The 17,706-nt window shown below is 51.9% G+C and overlaps 2 protein-coding genes across 3 annotated transcripts in view; one reads left to right on the top strand and one right to left on the bottom strand.

Annotated features, from left to right (window-relative positions):
* ABHD2 (abhydrolase domain containing 2, acylglycerol lipase) overlaps positions 1-4,104 on the top strand; it is a 104,424-nt gene extending 100,320 nt beyond the window's left edge. The window contains exons 11-12 of one of the 2 annotated variants that reach the window (XM_008687771.2): positions 63-208; positions 1,124-4,104. In XM_008687771.2, the coding sequence (XP_008685993.1) occupies positions 63-187 (125 nt within the window). In that variant the 3' untranslated portion in view covers positions 188-208; positions 1,124-4,104. The remainder of the gene's footprint in view (positions 1-62; positions 209-1,123) is intronic. The other variant, XM_040642785.1, reaches the window with a different exon arrangement.
* A 1,089-nt stretch (positions 4,105-5,193) lies between these two features.
* On the bottom strand, positions 5,194-13,926 carry RLBP1 (retinaldehyde binding protein 1). The gene is made up of 7 exons (XM_008687772.2): positions 13,915-13,926; positions 13,513-13,641; positions 12,058-12,262; positions 10,460-10,638; positions 7,368-7,526; positions 6,347-6,457; positions 5,194-6,031 (listed from the first exon to the last, which is right to left on the bottom strand). Exons 1-7 carry the CDS (start codon positions 13,924-13,926, stop codon positions 5,873-5,875), a joined length of 954 nt encoding a protein of 317 aa, XP_008685994.2. The 3' UTR covers positions 5,194-5,872.
* Between the last annotated feature and the right edge of the window lie 3,780 nt (positions 13,927-17,706).

The raw sequence follows: 17,706 nt of genomic DNA on the forward strand, positions 1-17,706 counted from the left end.
ACGTGAGTTTGAAGGAAGCGGGCACAACACCAAGTTCTTAATCACAACTGATTTTATCCCAGCCTTGCAAGCAAATACCAAAGAAATGACCAGCCCGCAGCTGTCTTCACACATGCAACCTCTCCAGACAAGAAAGCCAGAGCGTGAGATACCGCCCACCACTGGAATCACCTACTCTCCAAAGTGAACCTTGCAGAGGAAATGTGAGGTGAGGCAGAAATGGTAGTTGCCATGCGTGATTTGCATGCTTTTTCTAAGAACGTTCTTTGAAAAGACTGAGAGAACATCGCCTAAATTAAGATTCTGTTGGGTTGGGGGCACCTGGGTAACTTAGTCGGCGAAGCATCTGCCTTCGGCTCAGGTCATGATCGCGGGGTCCTGGGATCGAGCCCCTGCTCACTCTCTCTCTCAAATAAATAATACAAAGATTATATTGGGTTGGGAAAAAAATTCTGTTGGGTTGGTTGATTGATGGTGGTGGTTTCTTCTCCTTTGTATCTGTCTGAATCCAAGCTAAGGGTCTTCCAGGGCCAGGGACCGGCCCCACCAGGAGAGAGATACTAGTCCATGCTCTCCCGCCCAAGAGCTTTGCACGCAGTTTTCTTCCCTCCTTGGCTCTGCAAAACCTCTGACCAGTTGGGTGGGCGGGGCGGGGGGGGAGTGTTGGTTTTGGAGGATGTGCATTAACATGACCTAAGAATGCCCACTCTCAGATTCCCCAGTGCACCCCTCTCTAGTAAGCAAGCTTCCCCGGCTTCCTTTCCCCCACAAAACAGCCAGATTCTTTTGATCCAAGAAAACCAACTTGTAAAGAGCACCACCTATGAAAAGTACCATACGGAAGGGATCTCAGGTCCAGGAAGTCGGGTTGGTCGATGCTGGCAGCTTGCCAAGGTGGTCGGCACATTAGCTGAACCTCTCCTGAGGCAACCCTATAGGTCTGTGGCTCAGTGACATTCACCTGCAATCAATCGCCATCCCAACGGGGCTGTAGTTCATTACAGCTTTCATCAGCGGGCCCCTCTGCTCTAGCCCTGTGGGGGAAGACCTGCCCATGGTAAGGACCAAACACTTAACTGGGTGTCCACGTGAATGACAGCCTCTCTCCTCACTTCTCTCTCAGGTATGCCGCTTTGAGGGGCTTACCTGTATTTGTGCGGTTAGGAAGACAGTCCATACAGTTTGGCCTTGAACTGCGGAATCTCTACCCCAAAGGGGTTAAGTTAAACCCCCCTCTCCTTGTGGCTGTGCGCACCCAGAAACTTCCTTTCGATTCATGCTCTCTACCCCATTTAGAAATGCCCAACATCTCTACCAAAGACAGTTTGGTTTCCTCTTAGAGTTACTGCCTCCTCTATCTGATGATGGTTGGTGAAACGGACCGGGAGTAAATGAAGTTCTATGTCATCGTCCCTCTTCCCCTTCCTACCCGCACCTCCGCCAGCCCCAGAAATGAACTTCTGATGCAAAGCCTGAGGAGTGATAGGGCCGAAAGGATTTGGAGCCAGAGTTGCTGGTCAAGGTCCCATCCTAGTCACTTCCCGGATCTCTGATCCTGAGCAAATTTAACCTCGGGTGTTTGTTGTTGTTGTTGTTGTTGTTTGTACCTGTAAGATGGGAAAAATTATAAGAATGCCTATCTCCGGATACTGAGAGGATCAAATACAAGAATATTTTTCAAAGTTTGAGTGTTAGTTTGGGCAATGGTTTTGGCTTCGTCTGCCTGGTTCCCACTCAGAAATCATCTCCTGGGACAGCATAGAAACCAGAAGAAAAGAATGTGCGGCTCCAACTGGAGTGTCTTAACTACTGGGCCCACGGGGAAAGCGGAGTTGGGCCTGGATATGTTTTCAAAAGCATTCCTGGGCTTGGCAGTGCTGACCAGCCACACAGATGCACCCTCAAACCCCGATCCCAATCCTTTCCGTCCTTGATATGGTCACCTTCAGAAATCAAGTGGACCCGCCTAAAGACAGGGCAGCTTCTGGGCACAGGCCCCAGGGAGGAAGTGGCTCTGATTCTGGGACAGATAGCCAGCATCAGCTGCTGCCTTCCCACAGGGGCTTTTGCAGCCCTGCTCTGCCCTCTCGGCTCAGGAAAAAGAGCCACGTGCAAAGTTTGCTTTTAAATCCTTAGATATTAAAACCGGTCTGAGTGGCTTCCCCCATATCCTCACTCCCTCCGTATGTCAACACACAGGACTTGCAGCAGGCGCGTAGTTGGGCCACCCGGGAAGCTTGGAAAGCTCTTGATGCCCAGGCCACACCCCAGCACAGCAGAGTCTCTGGGGATGGGCCCCAGGCCCCCCAGTTTTAAAGTTCCCCAGGGATTTCCAGCCTGCGGGGATCTCGTTAAACTGAAGATACGAATTTAGCGGATCTGAGGTGGGGCCCGAGATTCTGCCCTGTTAGCAAGCTCCCCAGTGGGACAGACACCACCGTCCTGGGACCCCAGTGAGGTTCCTGGGGATCCTGTGAGCTTCCTTCTCGACCCCGCACTGCCAAGTTTGCTCAACACCAGAGCCACACCCACCATGGGAAGTGGGATTGAAAGATGGTCCAGCTCACCCCTCAGGTGGCTCTTCAGCCCTTTTCCCGGCTGGCTTAAGACCCGGCCTTCCCTCTCCCAGGAAGCTCTGCAGACCACCAGGTAGCATCAGAGCCCTCCAGCATCCCTTAGGGTAAACGAGAGGGACTGAACAGTGTGGCCAGTCTCGTTCAGGGCTCTCTGAAGCTGCTGGCCTCTCTCCCTCCTGAGACCTCCAGCCACACCTTCACAAACTGCCTCCGTCTGCTCACTGACAACATTCCCCGAAGGTCCACGTGAGGACAGCAGTCACTTTGTTCAAATTACTTCTCCATAGCAGAATCCCACCCTCATCCCGATGTCTCCAGAAAGAAAGCCATTCCAAGCAGCAAACGGCTGTCATGAAATTCATGTTTCGTTGTCCCCCTTCCCATACTTGGTGGCTTTCCAAAGAGGATTTTATTGTCCCTCTTCCTCTCACGAACGCAGCAGTGGTGGTCACCTAACGGAATCCAGCATGCAGGCAGCTGGGATTTTGTGACGCTGAGCATGGCTGATTTTGACATTAACATTTATGGTCTTCAAATACGTTCTCCCAAAGGTGGCACCACCCTTCCCGGACAAGGTCTAGGCCCATCCCCTCACCTCTTCCCTGCCGGGCTTGTCTCTGCGCCTGGAGGGGCAGTACCAGGACATGACCGGCAGGGGGCGGTGCCAGCCCACAGTCAGAGCTGACTCCCTGGGTCGCAACCCCACAGCCTCTTCCTCAGAAAACCCCAGGGCTTTCTTGGCAAACCACGCCCCTGAGCTGAGGTGCTGGCCTTCCCGACTGTAGGGGAGACCCCAGCGTCCCGTTTGGATCTACGGGAGAGCCTCCAGGTCAGCCTCTGCCTGCGGTTTTCTCCACATCCTGATCTCATTTGTAAATCAGAGCCCCCATCAATCAGAGGGTGGGCCTGGGCTGCACTTACAAGGGCTCCCGGCAGTTGAGGACCAAGGGAAAGACAGAAGTCATTCAAGAGGGACCAGCCTCTGTGTCCCTCAGATCTGGGACACAACTCTTTTACAAGACAATTAGAAATATATCCTGAAAGTTTTAAAAATTTCTTTGACTCAGCCTCACCCCGACGTCTGCTCTACCAACAGCTCCACCGTAGGGTCACCAATGCTCCCCATCCTGGCGAGTGTGAGTCTCCGTTCTCTGATCACTTGACCCCTCGGCACCACTGCACAGGGGTTCACGCCCTCATACTTGAAATACCTTCTTAGCTCCAGATGTTCTAGGAGGTCCCTCGAGGGGCAACCGAGTACCCTCACTCTTTTATGCTTAAATACAAGAGTCCCATGTAAGATTTGATTTGGAAAAGGGGACCCTCACCTCCGAAGGGGTTTTGAAGGGTTTGGGGAAAATCCTCACTGGTCAAGCTTCCCACCCCTCCACCCACGATAACTTGCTATGATTCGTCCTCCAGCTCCAAAGTTCTATGTAAATATCACTTATGACTTTGGACTCAACTGTGATCATTAATAAAGAAGGAAGCTACTGGGATGACGGGCATACCCTGCACACCCTAGAAATGAAAGAAAGGATATAAGAAATAACTGCGTGTGTATGTACACTCACACGTACACGTATACACACACACTGGAAAACGAGGACTCTCGGTGGATCAGAAAAATTTCTGAAGGAGTGGAAGCAGATGGGATTGGATTAAACCTACAGCCCAGGAAATCGCTGAAGGTCCTGCCCCCAAAAGTGGGCACAGTACCCAGGGTGTTTCACGCCCAGAAGGAGGGGCAAGTGTGGGAAAGCCCTGGGGTGATCACTGGGCTACTGGGGTACCTGGGCGGGTGCAGCCGGACCAGCTGACCCTCAGCCACCACACTAGCCAGACCACAGGAACAAGCGTGTGCCCCTAGGTGGGAAAGTCAGTGACGGATCTCGGGAGAAGTCCCGGGCAATGCCTGCAAGCCGGGAGCCCCGCAGCTAGCCCTTCTCCAGGAGGGAGTGGCACGCTCAGCTCACAGAGGCCTCTAACGGGGAGTCTCACCGCACGCTCAAAAATCGCCACGCACTTGAGGAAAGAGGACTTTACAGAAGGAAAGTGTGTGCGTGTGTCAAAACCTGCACAGCTGGAGAGTAGAAGCTTATCCCTGTTGGGGGCGCCTGGGTGGCACAGCGGTTAAGCATCTGCCTTCGGCTCAGGGCGTGATCCTAGCGTTATGGGATCGAGCCCCACATCAGGCTCTTCTGCCATGAGCCTGCTTCTTCCTCTCCCATTCCCCCTACTTGTGTTCCCTCTCTCGCTGGCTGTCTCTATCTCTGTCGAATAAATAAATAAAATCTTAAAAAAAAAAAAAACAAAAACTTATCCCTGTTAAGTGCCTCACACCGAAGACAAGAACTTTCACTGACATTAGGAGGAGCGGACTCGGAGGTGTCGTCCGTACATCTAAGACTACCAGTCAAGGGACGCCTGGGTGGCCCAGTCGGTTGAGCATCAGTCTTCGGCTCAGGTCATGATCCCAGGGTCCTGGGATCGAGTCCCGCATCAGGCTCCTTGCTCAGCGGAGAGCCTGCTTCTCCCTCTCCCTCTCCCTCTGCCTGCTGCTCCCCCTGCTGGGGCGCTCTCTCTCTCTGACAAATAAATAAATAAAATCTTAAAAAAAAAAACACAAACTACCAGTCAAGGCAAGGGGTCCAGAGGAGACAGCCTTGGGTGGAGAGACCCCACATAGGAGGGGACACAACGGCCACCCTGGAAGGGGGTCCCAGCTCCTGACCATCCACACATCACTGCGCCCAACTGAGAGGACAAAGCCACCACAAAATGGAGCCACTTCAAGGCTGCTTCCAGCCCAGAATTCCACGTGAAAAAGCTGTCTCCTGCCTACCGGCCGCCAAAATTGCTGTGTTTGCCAGATTGTTTTATATCTCCCCTCTTTTATCCTTTTACTGTATTTTATTGTATTTTATTTTGGCAGGGGAGAGACTTTTAAACCAGCCTCTTTGCCTGCTTTCACAGACCCTAAGAGGTAAAACTGCTAGAAAAGAAATCATCGAGAAGCTTAGAGTCTTTGAAATTCAACCCCACCCAAGTCACTGTCCTAAGCTTCAGAGGCAGTAGGAATATAACTGTCCCCAATTCTTCGTGTTCGAGGGAATTGCCCCTGCTTTATTGACCCCCCCACTTGGGAGGAGGGTGACACCTGAACTCATCTAAGCTGAGGGAGGTTCAGGGGGGACCACAGCCACCTCAGGCAGCCCTTTTCCCAAACTTCTGGGTCCAGGACGGCTGAGGAGAGCCCAGGGATGCTAACTACAGGTGGGCGGCAGGAGACGTCCTCAGAAGGCTGTGTTCTCAGCTTGGCCCCGGGGGCCAAAGAGCTGCTCAGCGACGACCTTGCCATCATACTTGGGCAGTGTGCCCCCAAAGTCAGAGGGCAGGATGTCCTCATCAAACTCCTGGAAGAAGCCAGAGAGGTCGTCTCCATGGACATAGACCTGCAGGGAAGCCGGGGAGACAGAGCTGAGTGGGGGGTGCTCTCAGGATGGGGGACGGAGGGGAGGAAAGGGACAGGAGGAGAAAGGCACAGCCCGCCATGTCTGCCTGATGGTGTCCGTCTCCACAGTCCTCCATGTCGTGCTGTCACTCAGCTCAGGACCACGGCCCAGAGTCTGACGAGGGCTCAGGTGGGGTCCCCTCCTCCTCCCACCCTCATCCCCCGTCCCGTGCCATGAACGCGTTCCTGCCACCGCCACCATTCCCTCACTGGCCGGGGCATGAGTGAGCCCCTCCCTGTGTGGCCATGCACTCACCCTCTGGAGTAGCTTGGTCTTCAGAAAAGGCTTGACCACGTTGTAGGTGGTGGTGAAGTACCACGGCTGGTGGATGAAGTGGACGGCTTTGAACCGGGCCGGGAAGGAATCCTGCCGTGACAGAGAGGGCCCCAGCCCATGGCCCCAGTGGCCTCGGAGGCTCCCACTCACTCCCCCACTGCCTCCCCCCACGGCTCCAGGACAGACTTGTCTCATCACACGGTTGCCCCAAAGGACAGCCCACTAAAGGTTCCAGCCCTGGGCCAGCAACTGGGGAGCCTCGCTTCACGAAGGCTCCAGACTGCAGGAGGGAGCCCCCGAGGCCGTGCAGCCCAGCCCTCTCTCTGCCGATGCGTATCAGGTGCCATTAGGGGAAGTGAGGGAATGACCTGGTAGCCTCGCTTGGTTTTTAGGTGACCAAGCTTTTGCAAACCCACTTGCCTGCTGAGCGGACTGAAAACTATTCTAGACCCCAGGGACACTCGCTGTCCTTCAACACCCACCCCCTCCACGACCCCCATCTCCCACCCCTCCTTTCCCAGATACACGTAAAGCAGATTTCGGAAGGACTTCTGACACGTCAGTATAGACAGGAGTGAGTTGTCAGGGACATCAGCGATCATCCCTTTCTCGGGACAAATTCACAAAGAGAAGCAGTGTGACATATGCGGACAGAGAAGGGGATTCCAGGTCTGAAGGTGTACGTTCAAGTCTGGCCTCTGCCACTTTAGAGTTTTATGACCTTGAGAAGTCACTCAAGTCTCTGAGCCTCGGTTTCAAGGTTTGTAAAATGAAGCAGAGAGGAGGAAGGGTCTGCTCTCAAGGAGTTAAGGAGTGAATGTGAATAATGCTCGGCACGCTGCCGATCACCACGCAAGCCTTTGTGGTTGGCATTCCTCATTACGGCGCTAGGTGGTCTTCTCGGGTCCTGGCCAGCACCACTAAGCTGGGCACCTGGGCCCGGCTTCCCAGCCTCCCGACCTGTGAGAGGCTCCTGCAGGACAGAGGGCGGAGGCCTTACCTGGAGCATGTCCACCATCTTCCTGAGATCGGAAGCCCGAAGCCCGGCAGCCTGCTGCATGGTAAAGCCCTTGAAGTTCTCGATGATGCAGAAACCATTAATCTGAGTTTCCTCATTCTCTAGTAGCTTCTCCAGGATGAAACAATACGCCTGCAAGATCTTGGACACAGAGCGGACAGGCTATAAGACCCAACATGCAAAGATAATTAAGGCTTAAGGTCCTGAGAGGAGAGCTAACCAATACACCCTTTACCAGAAGAAATTTGTCACAGGCTTTAAACCGGCACATTCCGCCTCTGTGGATGTGTCCCAAGAAAATAACCTTGAGTGTCATATCCACGGTTAGATGCTAGGCTGTTTATCCCAGGACCCTTACAGTAGAAACACTGGAAACAACCTAAATGCCCAACAGTAAGGGACTGCTGAAATTGTGGTACATTCATGCTATGGAATATTCTGGAGCAGTTAAAAATATATATATATAAAATATATAATATATATTATAATAAATATATAATCTATAGGATGATACAGGAAAACATTCATTCATGATATATTATTGTACGATATGATCCCATTTGTACAAGAAAAAAATGTGTATGTATGCATCTATGTGCATGTTTCTAGAAAAAGTAGATTGGAAGGATGTCAATGGTAGAAATTTCTGGGTGGGAGAATTGTGGATCATTTTTAATTTATGATTCTTTCGCATTTCCTAATAAGTACATATCACTTATGTAATAAGAAAAAATATTTTTTAAATAGTTTTTTTTTTTTTTTTAAGATTTTATTTTTGTGGGGTGGCTCAGTCAGTTAAGCGTCTGACTCTTGATCTCAGCCTGGGTCTTGATCTCAGGGTTATGAGTTCAAGCCCCACATTGAACTCATAAATAAAAAAATATTTTATTTCTTTTTTAAAGATTTTATTTATTTATTTGAAAAAGAGAAGAATGAGCAGGAGGAAGACAGAATCTGAAGCAGGCTCCACACTGAGTGCAGAGCCTGACTTGGGGCTCGATCCCACAACCCTGAGATCATGACCTGAGCCAAAACCAAGAGTCAGACGCTTAAGTGACTGAGCCACCCTAGGCCCCCTAAAGATTTTTTAAGTAGTGTCTACACCCACTGTGGGGCTCGAATTCACAACCCCACAATCAAGAGGTGCACACTTCACCGACTGAGCCAGGCCCCCAAGAAAAAATATTTTTAAATCTCTTGCCCAAACACACACATGCACATACGTGCCCCTTAGTCCTAAAGCCAGTATCTTAGTGTAAGACACCATAGCTGCTCCTATCTCTGTATCATTTAACTCTCTGTTGGAGGTGTTGGCCAATGCAACCAAGTTTTTGTTTTTGTTTTTTTAAATCAGGGGCATAAGTAGAAAAGGAAAAGAAAAACCATCTTTTCTGTGTACAATAATATGATAGCATTCTTGGAAAACCTGAGAGAATCAATTATAAAACTACCATAAATTTAAAAATTCAGGATATAACATTAATATACAAAAACAATGTTCATATATACCAACAAAAACCAATCAGAAGACATAATGGGAGAGAAAACCCTGTTTATAGCAACACTTAAGATGAGCTTAAGGGAAAATGTGCACAATGTTTGTGAGGAAAACTTTAAAAGGCTCCTCAAAGTCCAAAAGTAGGGGGCACCTGGCTGGCTTAGTGGGTAGAGCATGCAACTCTTGATCTCGGGGTTGTGAGTTTGAGCCCCACATTGGGTGCAGAGATTACTTAAATTAATTAAAATAATAAAAATAAATGTTCAAAAGTAGGCATGTAAAAGGGAGGGCACCCCTCATTCGTGGGTCGTATGGCAGCCGATGGATCTTGCATTCATAACGATGCTCATTTTCCCCGAGTTTGTTCCCAGTAAAAATACATTTCTCCTGGAGCTCGACCAGTTAATTCTAAAGTCTGTAGGGCAAAGTAGACATATACGACTAGCTGGAAAAGCCCCGAAGAAGAGGAGCCACGAGGACAGAACTAACCCTAACATATGAAACATTCTACACAATCTCTGTAAATAAAGCCGTGTGGTATGGGAGCGTGAATAGACAGAGACCGTTGGCACAGAATACAAGTCCAGCAATAGACCCAAATATGTATGAAAATAGAGACAGTGATAAAGATGGCATCTCAAGTCACTGGGAAAAAAGATGGAACTCTCAATAAATGATGCTGGGACGATGAGACAGCATCTTCTAAAGCGAGTCTGTACAATTTTTTTTTAAGGCTTGGAGGCACATGGCAAAGTTCTCCCGTGACTACTTGCCCCACTCAGGGTAGCTGTCGTAAGGGCTCCACAAGCAAAATCACACACGTCTATATGAATGCAGAGACCAAAAAATACAAAAGCACGAACTCGAAGGGCTACATGCACCCTTATGTTTATTGCAACATTATCTACAACAGCCAAACTGGGGAAGCAGCCCAAGTGTCCATCGACAGAGAAATGGATGGAGAAGATGCGGTGCATATGTACAATGGACTATCACTCAGTCATAGAAAGGAATGAAATCTTGCCACTTGCGATGACATGGAAGGAGCTAGAGTGTATGATGCTCAGTGAAATAAGTCCGTCAGAGAAAGACAAACACCATACGATGTCACTCATATGTGGAATTTAAGAAACAAACGAGCAAAAGGGAAAAGAGAGAGAACCAAGAAACAGACTCTTAACTATAGAGAGCAAACTGATAGTCCCCAGAGGGGAGGTGGATGGGGGGATGGGGAAATAGGTGATGGAGATTACAGAGTACCATGAAGAAAAAAATAAAATCACAAGAAAAAAAAAAGAAATAACAAAGAATACTCTTCAAGTCATATGGTTAAATAAATAAATACATGCAGAGAACTCTGGCTGCTTAATAGGTTGAAACTTGGGCTTTCCGGAATCTCTCCCAACCCACAGTCTGTTAATCCCCGTGCTCTGTGTCACTCTCAGCTTTCAGCATTTGGCAGGGCTGACCCACAGCTGTCACTGCTACTTGGCAGGGGAACCAGGGGGCAGCCACGTATGGGCCAGTGGGCCTGCCTGCAAATTCTCCCCTGCCCGGGAAGGTCGGCCCCACTGACCTCATCGAAGGTGATTTCTTCGGAGTCCCAGTTCTCGATATTGAAGAGCATGACCACTCGGCCATACTTGTCCCGAGTGGAGAGGACACCAGGGTAGCCTGCCTCGACGGTGCAGCGGACGGCCTCCAGGGACAGGCTGTCGAAGAGCTCGGGGTACTGCAGCCGGAAGTTTACGTAGCCTGGTGGAGGGAGAGCAGAGGAGCCCCTCAGGGAGCCAGCCCCTCGGGGCGTGGCACACAGCAAGATTCCAGAGACCTGGACTCCTGCCCCACCCCTCCGCCTACGTTCTGTGTGTGATCAAGCAGGACACGCAACCTTTCTGAGCCCCTTGTCTCCTCTTCAAAACACAGGAGGATACGATGGCCTATCTCACCCAAGTGCTGCAGTAATCAAACGAGATTCTAGGGATGAACTTGTAAATGGTGCAAACATGAGGTGTAATCCTGAATCTGAGGCCGATTATTACTTGTTATTTTCTCTTGCCCATGAGCAGAAGTACAAGCTTTCCAGTTGGGCACAGGGTTAGCTGAGTAGAAAAAACCCCAAGATCAAACCCCAACCCCACGCAGAACCCAAATGCCCTTCCTGATTCCAGAAGCACTTCTCCCACCCACAAACCCCACCTTTACCCGTCCTGAACGAGTCCCCCGCCTCTCAACCACCAAACCCTAGAAGGCCCAGGCCCAGGAGAGGTGCTCGGGGAACATTTGCCTAGAGAATGTCACTTGACCTCCTCACCTTTCCTATCACCCTCCAGGTATACCCCCACCACCTTGCTGTTCCCGCTGCCCAATTACTCTTCCCTCCAGGTATCTCATTTCCTTTGCATTTTTCTTCAGAAGTTCCCTTTGCCCTAGAGCCTTCGGGCACTTTACCTAGAACTCCAGCCCTGGAGTCTGTACGTCCACCTCCTTTATTTTTCCTCGTTATTCTTTCTTACTACCAAACAGTCTATGTAACTTTATTTCTCGGGTTTATTATTTCTGCCTTTATGAAGTCTGTGAAGGCAGTTCGTGTCTGCTTCGTTCTCCGCTGCATCCTTTGGCCTAAAAGAGTGGTTGGCCCAGCGTGGCTACGAATTCACATTTGGGGAAGGAAGGAGGGAGGGGGAGGGGAGGAATGAATGGAGGGGTAAGAAAAGGAGAATCTTTCCCAGTGCCAAGGATTGATTGGATTTCCATGGGAAACCTGTCCTCAGCCAGCCAGCAGGCCTGGGCCGTTCTGTCCTCAGGGCTCCTTCCCAGGGCTGGCACCCTCTCCAGTCCCACTCTGCACGAAGCTTAGGTACCTGCCGGGCGTCGGGCACACACCCACGCTTCCTGCTGCCAAAGCCTAGGCTGGGGTGGGGGAGAGGGGAAGGCTCTCCAGGACTGGGAGAGAGGAGGGGGGAGCCAGACCTTGAGGAATGTGGAGGCTGTTGAGTTCACACCTCATTTTCCGGGTAAGGATAGGAGGCTCAGGGAGAGTGACTCACAGGGCAGGGAACGAGTGGGGAATGCAGGGGACAGTCCCCTCAGTGCCTGGGTGAGAGTCAACGCCACCCTCACCACCTCCAGGCCCCAGCCTTCGGGAGGCGGTCCCCCCAGGCGGGGTCTCACCTCTGAGCAGCTCGTAGGCGCGCCCCACGTGGAACTTCCGCGCGCGGATGAAACGCAGGAAGAAGGCGCTGTCCCTTCCCTGCACCCTCTCGGCCACCGCCCGGGCCAGCTCCTGCCCAGAAGCCGCCTCCGCCTGCACCAGCTCCTGCAGCTCTCGCACCGCCTCCTCCCGGGTCTCCTCCCTCTCGTTCAGCTCGTCCTTGGCCTGGAACAGGGTGGGGTGGCGGCAGCAAGTCACAGAGAGGCGCGCGGGTGCGGAGCAGGAAGCCCACGCGAGGAGCGTCCTACCAGGGCCAGACCTGCCGAGGGCTGGGGGGGCTGCCGCCGAGGCCATCGCTCCTCTGCCCCCAAGAGCAGCTCCTGCCCTGGCAGCACCTGGGAGACGGCCGGCTACTTCCGCAGAGCCGTGGGTCAAGCTGCTCATCCCGGGTGTGTGGGCAGGAGACCGCCAAGGGGGTCAACGTTTCTAAGGACAGCAGCCTCCCCTTCCTGGAGCCCTTACGTAGCGCCCTGCTAAGGCCTTGAAATACCGAAGGCCACAACCCATCGCCGTGAAGTGGGTCTTCACATTCCATTTCTCAGGATGAGCAGACTGAGGCCCCTAGAGGTAGAGGTGACCCAGGCAGGAAAGGGGGGGGCTCACACTCGGGCTGGGCTTTCAGTCACTTCTTTCTGCAGTCTCCCAGGCTTGATCCTGATCTTTTCAAAAACAAAGATACCCCACCCACCACAGCCTGCCTCCCTGCCCCAGATCTTCATATTCCTCCCCTTGGCTGCGTCTGGACAACTCTTCCTCAGGCCTCAGGCAGCTCTCTCCTTGGACAGCAGGAGTAGAGGGAAAGCAAAGGAGGGGGACTCAGGTCTGGGGGAACTCAGGGCACCTTTCCCTTGAGATGCCTAGGCCAGCAGAGATGGAAGCTTCCAGGAGCCCAGGCTCAGCTCGACCCTAAGACAGCTCTGCCACTTTCCACAGAGCACAGTCTGATCCTCCCTGAGCTGGTCCAACAGCCTTCTTTCAGAGATACAATAGGCAAGACCCAGAGAGGGAAAGCAACTTGCTCAAGTTCACACAGCAAGTTGAAAGTTAGGTCTAATTCTAGAACTCAGGCCTCTTGCCTATCCAGTGGGGGCAGCAATTGGATTCCTGTTCCCCTGGGCCACTTGCAAACCAATGTTCCTCATATCTGAGTCTAGGATGATCCCTAGAGGGATCCTGGCATTGATATCAAGGGACTCTGGGGGTCCTGTAGTCTTGGATTAGGCTGGCCTGAATGCCGGTCTGCCCAGTGTTGCTGCCATGGCCCCGACCTCCAGGATGGCCCCTAGAACAGGCCAGTCCAGCATAGCCTGGAGAGCTGGGGCTGGACCTGTCCTACAGGAGAAAGGATGCTGTCCGACATTCCCCATTGTTAGCCCACCCTAGCCTGCCCCACCCTGCACCCCGGGCCACCTCACCTTCTGTAAGGTGTGGCGGGGGAGCTGGCTGCATGGGCCAAAGACAGGTCCATGATCCTTGGTTGTAAGCCGCTCCAGCTGGGCCCGGAGCTCCTGTTCCTCTTCAGGGACCACGCGGAAAGTGCCCACCTAGGCAGAGAGAAGTCAGGAAGAAGCAGGGAGAGCCCCCCCCCCCCCATCAGCCTGAGCAAGCCAGGGCAATGAGTCTGCTCAGACCCTAAGCTAATACTTTCATACAGATCACTATTAGGCCTTCTCCCTTTGGGTGGGGTCATGGACCCCAAAGGGTTACAGGTGAGTGCCCATAAGGGTCCTGAGGGGACCAAACAATAGAGAAACGGGGTGGGAGAGAGGGAGGAGGAAAGGCAGATGGAGGGGAGACCAAAGCACAGGGGTACTCACGCCCTCTGACATGCTGCCTCTGGAAGGCTCAGAGTCCTCAGAAAAATAAGGGTCTCGCTTCTGTCCTGGCCTCTCCAGGCGGCCTCCTCCCTAGGACAGGAAGTCAAGGGGGCATAGTCTGGACAGACCGTCCTCTTACTGTCTCAGAACAGCAGATCTCAAACTTCTGAGTGCATAAGAATCACCTGAGGAATCTGGTAGAAATGCAGGTGCCTGGGCCCTGCACCCCGTGATTCTGACTCAAGAGTCCGAGCTGGGGCCCGGGAATCTGCATTTTAAAGCAGCACCCTCCCCCATGGCCCTGAAGAAAATGATCCTTGGGCTGCAATCAGGAAAGACTTCTTTGAGAAGGAATATACACAAAAATACCGCAAACCTTAGATCTTAAGATGAGTTGGTCCAGCCAGGGAAAAACCTGGCTTCGGCCTCCATTCTGAAGTTACACGGTCACTGCAGAGTAAGGCAATCCCTCCTCCTGTCTGTGGCCCTCCATCTCCAGCCCAAAGAGGGATCTCAGAAACTTCCCAGCCTAGTGGATGGCCCGTTCTCCGGTGCATTCATTCTCAGGAGGGGTGATGACTAGTTACGTAACCAGAATACTGGGTGTGTGTTCTGTGCTCTGTGATGCACTGAGTAATTTCAAATCCATCTCTCAGAGCCAGAGCTGGCATTAGTCTTCCCATCTTACATGGGAAGAAGCAGACCCCCGGGGAGAGTAAGTGGCTTGTCCACTGTCACACAACCAGAAACAGCCAGGGATCAGGTCTTGAGCCCAAGCTGTGACTTCCCATGAGCACCGGGACCCAGCCTCTTGTGGCAAAAGTTGGACCTGGGTTCAAATTCTGTCTCTTCCACCTGCAAGCTATGTAATTTAACCTGAGTCTTGGTTGTCCCCTGTAAAAGTGAGGTGGGGGGAGGGTAATGAAGGTTAAATTAAATGACGTGCACAGAGGCAATGCTTGGCCACCAGAAAAAATCTCATCCATTGCCCACATGACAACCTGCTCAACCCACTGAGTATTTTTGGAGACAGCTCTCCCGTGTCCAGATATTTTTCCTCTCCCACCTAAACATCCCCAGTGCCTTTAAAAGAGCCATCTGTCACCTGGGACTTGAGCCATCGCTTTGACAGCTAGAGCCAAGACCTCTCCAGGTAAGCTCCCTAGGAGTTACAGAAAACCCTTTAGGGTCAGAGAAACCTGGGTTTGAACCGAGAGTTGTCATTTACCACCCGCATGACCTTAGGCAAGTTATTTAACCATTCTTAGCCTCAGTTTCCCCATCTGCAAATTGGGAATAATCACTGTACCTACCGAAGAGAGTTGTAGTGAAGAGCCTGTCATTTCTGTAAGGTACCTAGCCCAGTGTTTTGCTCTAAACCGTGATTTCCCTTCCCTCTCCTAGCATCATACTGATCATCGCCCTAGTATGCCCAGAGAGACAGGGAGGATCCCAGGGAATATCTGAGGATCTCCTAATTCCCTGCCTCTCCCACTCCCCAGCCCCAGCCAGGGCAGGGAGCCCACCAGCAGGAACCAAATCTAAGCTTTCTCCCTGGCAGGTAGACTTCCAACTGTGTGGACGCAGAGACAGACTGAAATACTGGTGTGGCCTCCCTCACTTGGGTTTTGCTGGAACAGGAATGGAGAGGCTGATAGAATTGAGCTTAGACAGGAGAGATAGTGGCTGGACACCCCCAGCCAGTTAAGTGGATCATTAGGACAAGATCCTAGAACCTCAAAATAGAGGGTTAAAATCAATACAGCAATTTTTTAAAAAATATGCCCAATCTAATTAATTTTGAGTTTTTTAAAATCCTGATTTATGAACTGTATACAATGAAAAAACATTCACCCCCATTCCATGGAGAGGCTGTTCCCTGCCATCTAGGGTTGCCTGATAAAATACAGAATGCCCAATTCTGCGTCCATTTCAGACGAACAACAAAGGCTTTTGAAGCATAAGTATGTCCCATGCAATATTTGGGACATACTTACACTCAAAAAGTCTTTGTTGTTCATCTGAAATTCACATTTAACTGGGTGTCCTTATTTTTATTTGCTAAATCTGCCATCAGGTTGATCTAGCAGCACCTGGGGAATGGCCAGTTGGTTTCAGTTTTACGGGGAGACCTGTTTTACAGGCAGCCAGGGATGAGGTCTCCCCACCCTGACTCCTCACCCCAGTCCTGGGCTCCCTGGCCCAGCCAGACCCCTGCTGCTGACTTACCTACCAGCTTCTCCTTAGGGGTACCTGGTGCCTGCGTCCTCCTCCTCCTCCTCGGGGAGCCTGGAGGTTGCCTCCACTGGGGGCGTGGTCCAGTCAGCAGGCTGGGATTAGTGTGTCACAAGGAACTTCTCAAGGCCCACAATTTCCGTTAAATCAGGCTTACAGGGAGGCCCAGATTGGGGCAAGTGAAGCACCAGGGGGGAGAGGGGATTGGCCTGGGCCTGGCTGCAGCCACCTCAAAGCCCTCTTTTGTGTGCTTCTGCTCCTGAGTTCCTGCTCAGCCATGTGGAAGCTGGGCAGTGGGGGTGGGATCAGGGCCAGCCCCATTCCCTCCTCCTTGCTCTCTCTCTCATTGCAGGGGGTTCTGAGAAAGCACATCCCAGAGTAAGACCTGCAAGAGATGGAGGGAAATTTTAAATGTGATTGTGGGTGCAGTGGCAGGCGTGACAGATCCAGGCCTGTCACTCTCCCGTGGGTGTGGCAGATGTCACCTCCGCAGTGAGCGGGCCGGTTGGTTAAGGCAGAGCGGGAAGAGGGCAAGACAGGCTGAGCCGCCTTCTAGGCAGTATGGCCGAGTGGTAGGAGCCTGCTTTGGAATGAGGCTGCCCACTTTGAAATCCTACTCCAGCATCTCCTAGCTGTGAGAATTAACTTCACCACTCTGATTCAGTGTCCTCCTCCGAGAAGCTGGGATAACTAGAGGACAGGCTCGTGGCTTTAGTGAGGATGAAAGTGCTTAGCTCAGTGCCCGACACTTAGTAAATGTCAATGAGCAGTAAATGCTGGCAGTTACTCCAAATACCCAGTCAGTACACATCTGGGTGGAGGGACCCACATTATCCAACCCTCTGTAAGACAAGAAATCCCCCTGCTGTCCCTCGGCAGGTGGCTTCCCAGTCTCTGCTTTGGTATTTCACTGCTGAGGGGGCGGTGGAGGGGGGAGCACGGGATGATTTCTTTAGAGTATTCTTTCCCTGGGATTCCAAGGGCAGGGAGCTCCCTGTTTTTACTGCTGAGCGATCCTCCTTATTTTAAAACTCATCCTTGGTCTGACCCCCAAACAGCCTTCTATAATGTCACCCTCGGTCCTGATTTTGCCTCCTGGGGGTGTCTGGGACAGGGTCCTGTGCACAGGACATTCTCCAGAATCCATCCCCAGAAATGCTTTTCGGCTTTCCCCAGAAATAGCTCTTGGTTCTCAACCCATTCCTATTCGGATAGGTTTGGGAGCCCTTCACCTTCCTATGCCCTCTCCAGACATCCTGGGGCTTATGAGAGTGTCACGGAAGGGCAGTCCGTGGGAGCAGTGCCTGACCTCCACTTGTCTCTTTATATCCCTTTCTCTAGAGCAAACTGCAATGCCTGGGCTTGGATCTTGGGGTGCAGCTAAGTAACCTTAATCTCTTTCCTTCTGACAGCCCCTCCCCTGGGCTCCTGCTCAGGCTGCTGTCTGACTTTGTTTCCTCCCAAGTCCTCCCTGGAGCTGGAGAACCCCTCATTTCTATCATTCTGCTCCCTGGGGGTCTCGTCCCGCACTGTCCAATACAGAAGCCGCTAGCCCCA

The sequence above is a fragment of the Ursus maritimus genome, unplaced genomic scaffold (genome assembly GCF_017311325.1).
Source record: "Ursus maritimus isolate PB19 unplaced genomic scaffold, ASM1731132v1 scaffold_27, whole genome shotgun sequence".
Lineage (NCBI taxonomy): Eukaryota > Metazoa > Chordata > Mammalia > Carnivora > Ursidae > Ursus > Ursus maritimus.

Excerpts from the sequence above, each read along its gene's own strand:
- RLBP1 (XM_008687772.2), bottom strand. Across the intron at positions 7,527-10,459 it reads AAGAAATCACCTTCGATGAG|ATCTTGCAGGCGTATTGTTT; the intron begins GTCAGTGGGGCC and ends TCTGTGTCCAAG. Across the intron at positions 6,458-7,367 it reads AGATGGTGGACATGCTCCAG|GATTCCTTCCCGGCCCGGTT; the intron begins GTAAGGCCTCCG and ends CTGTCACGGCAG.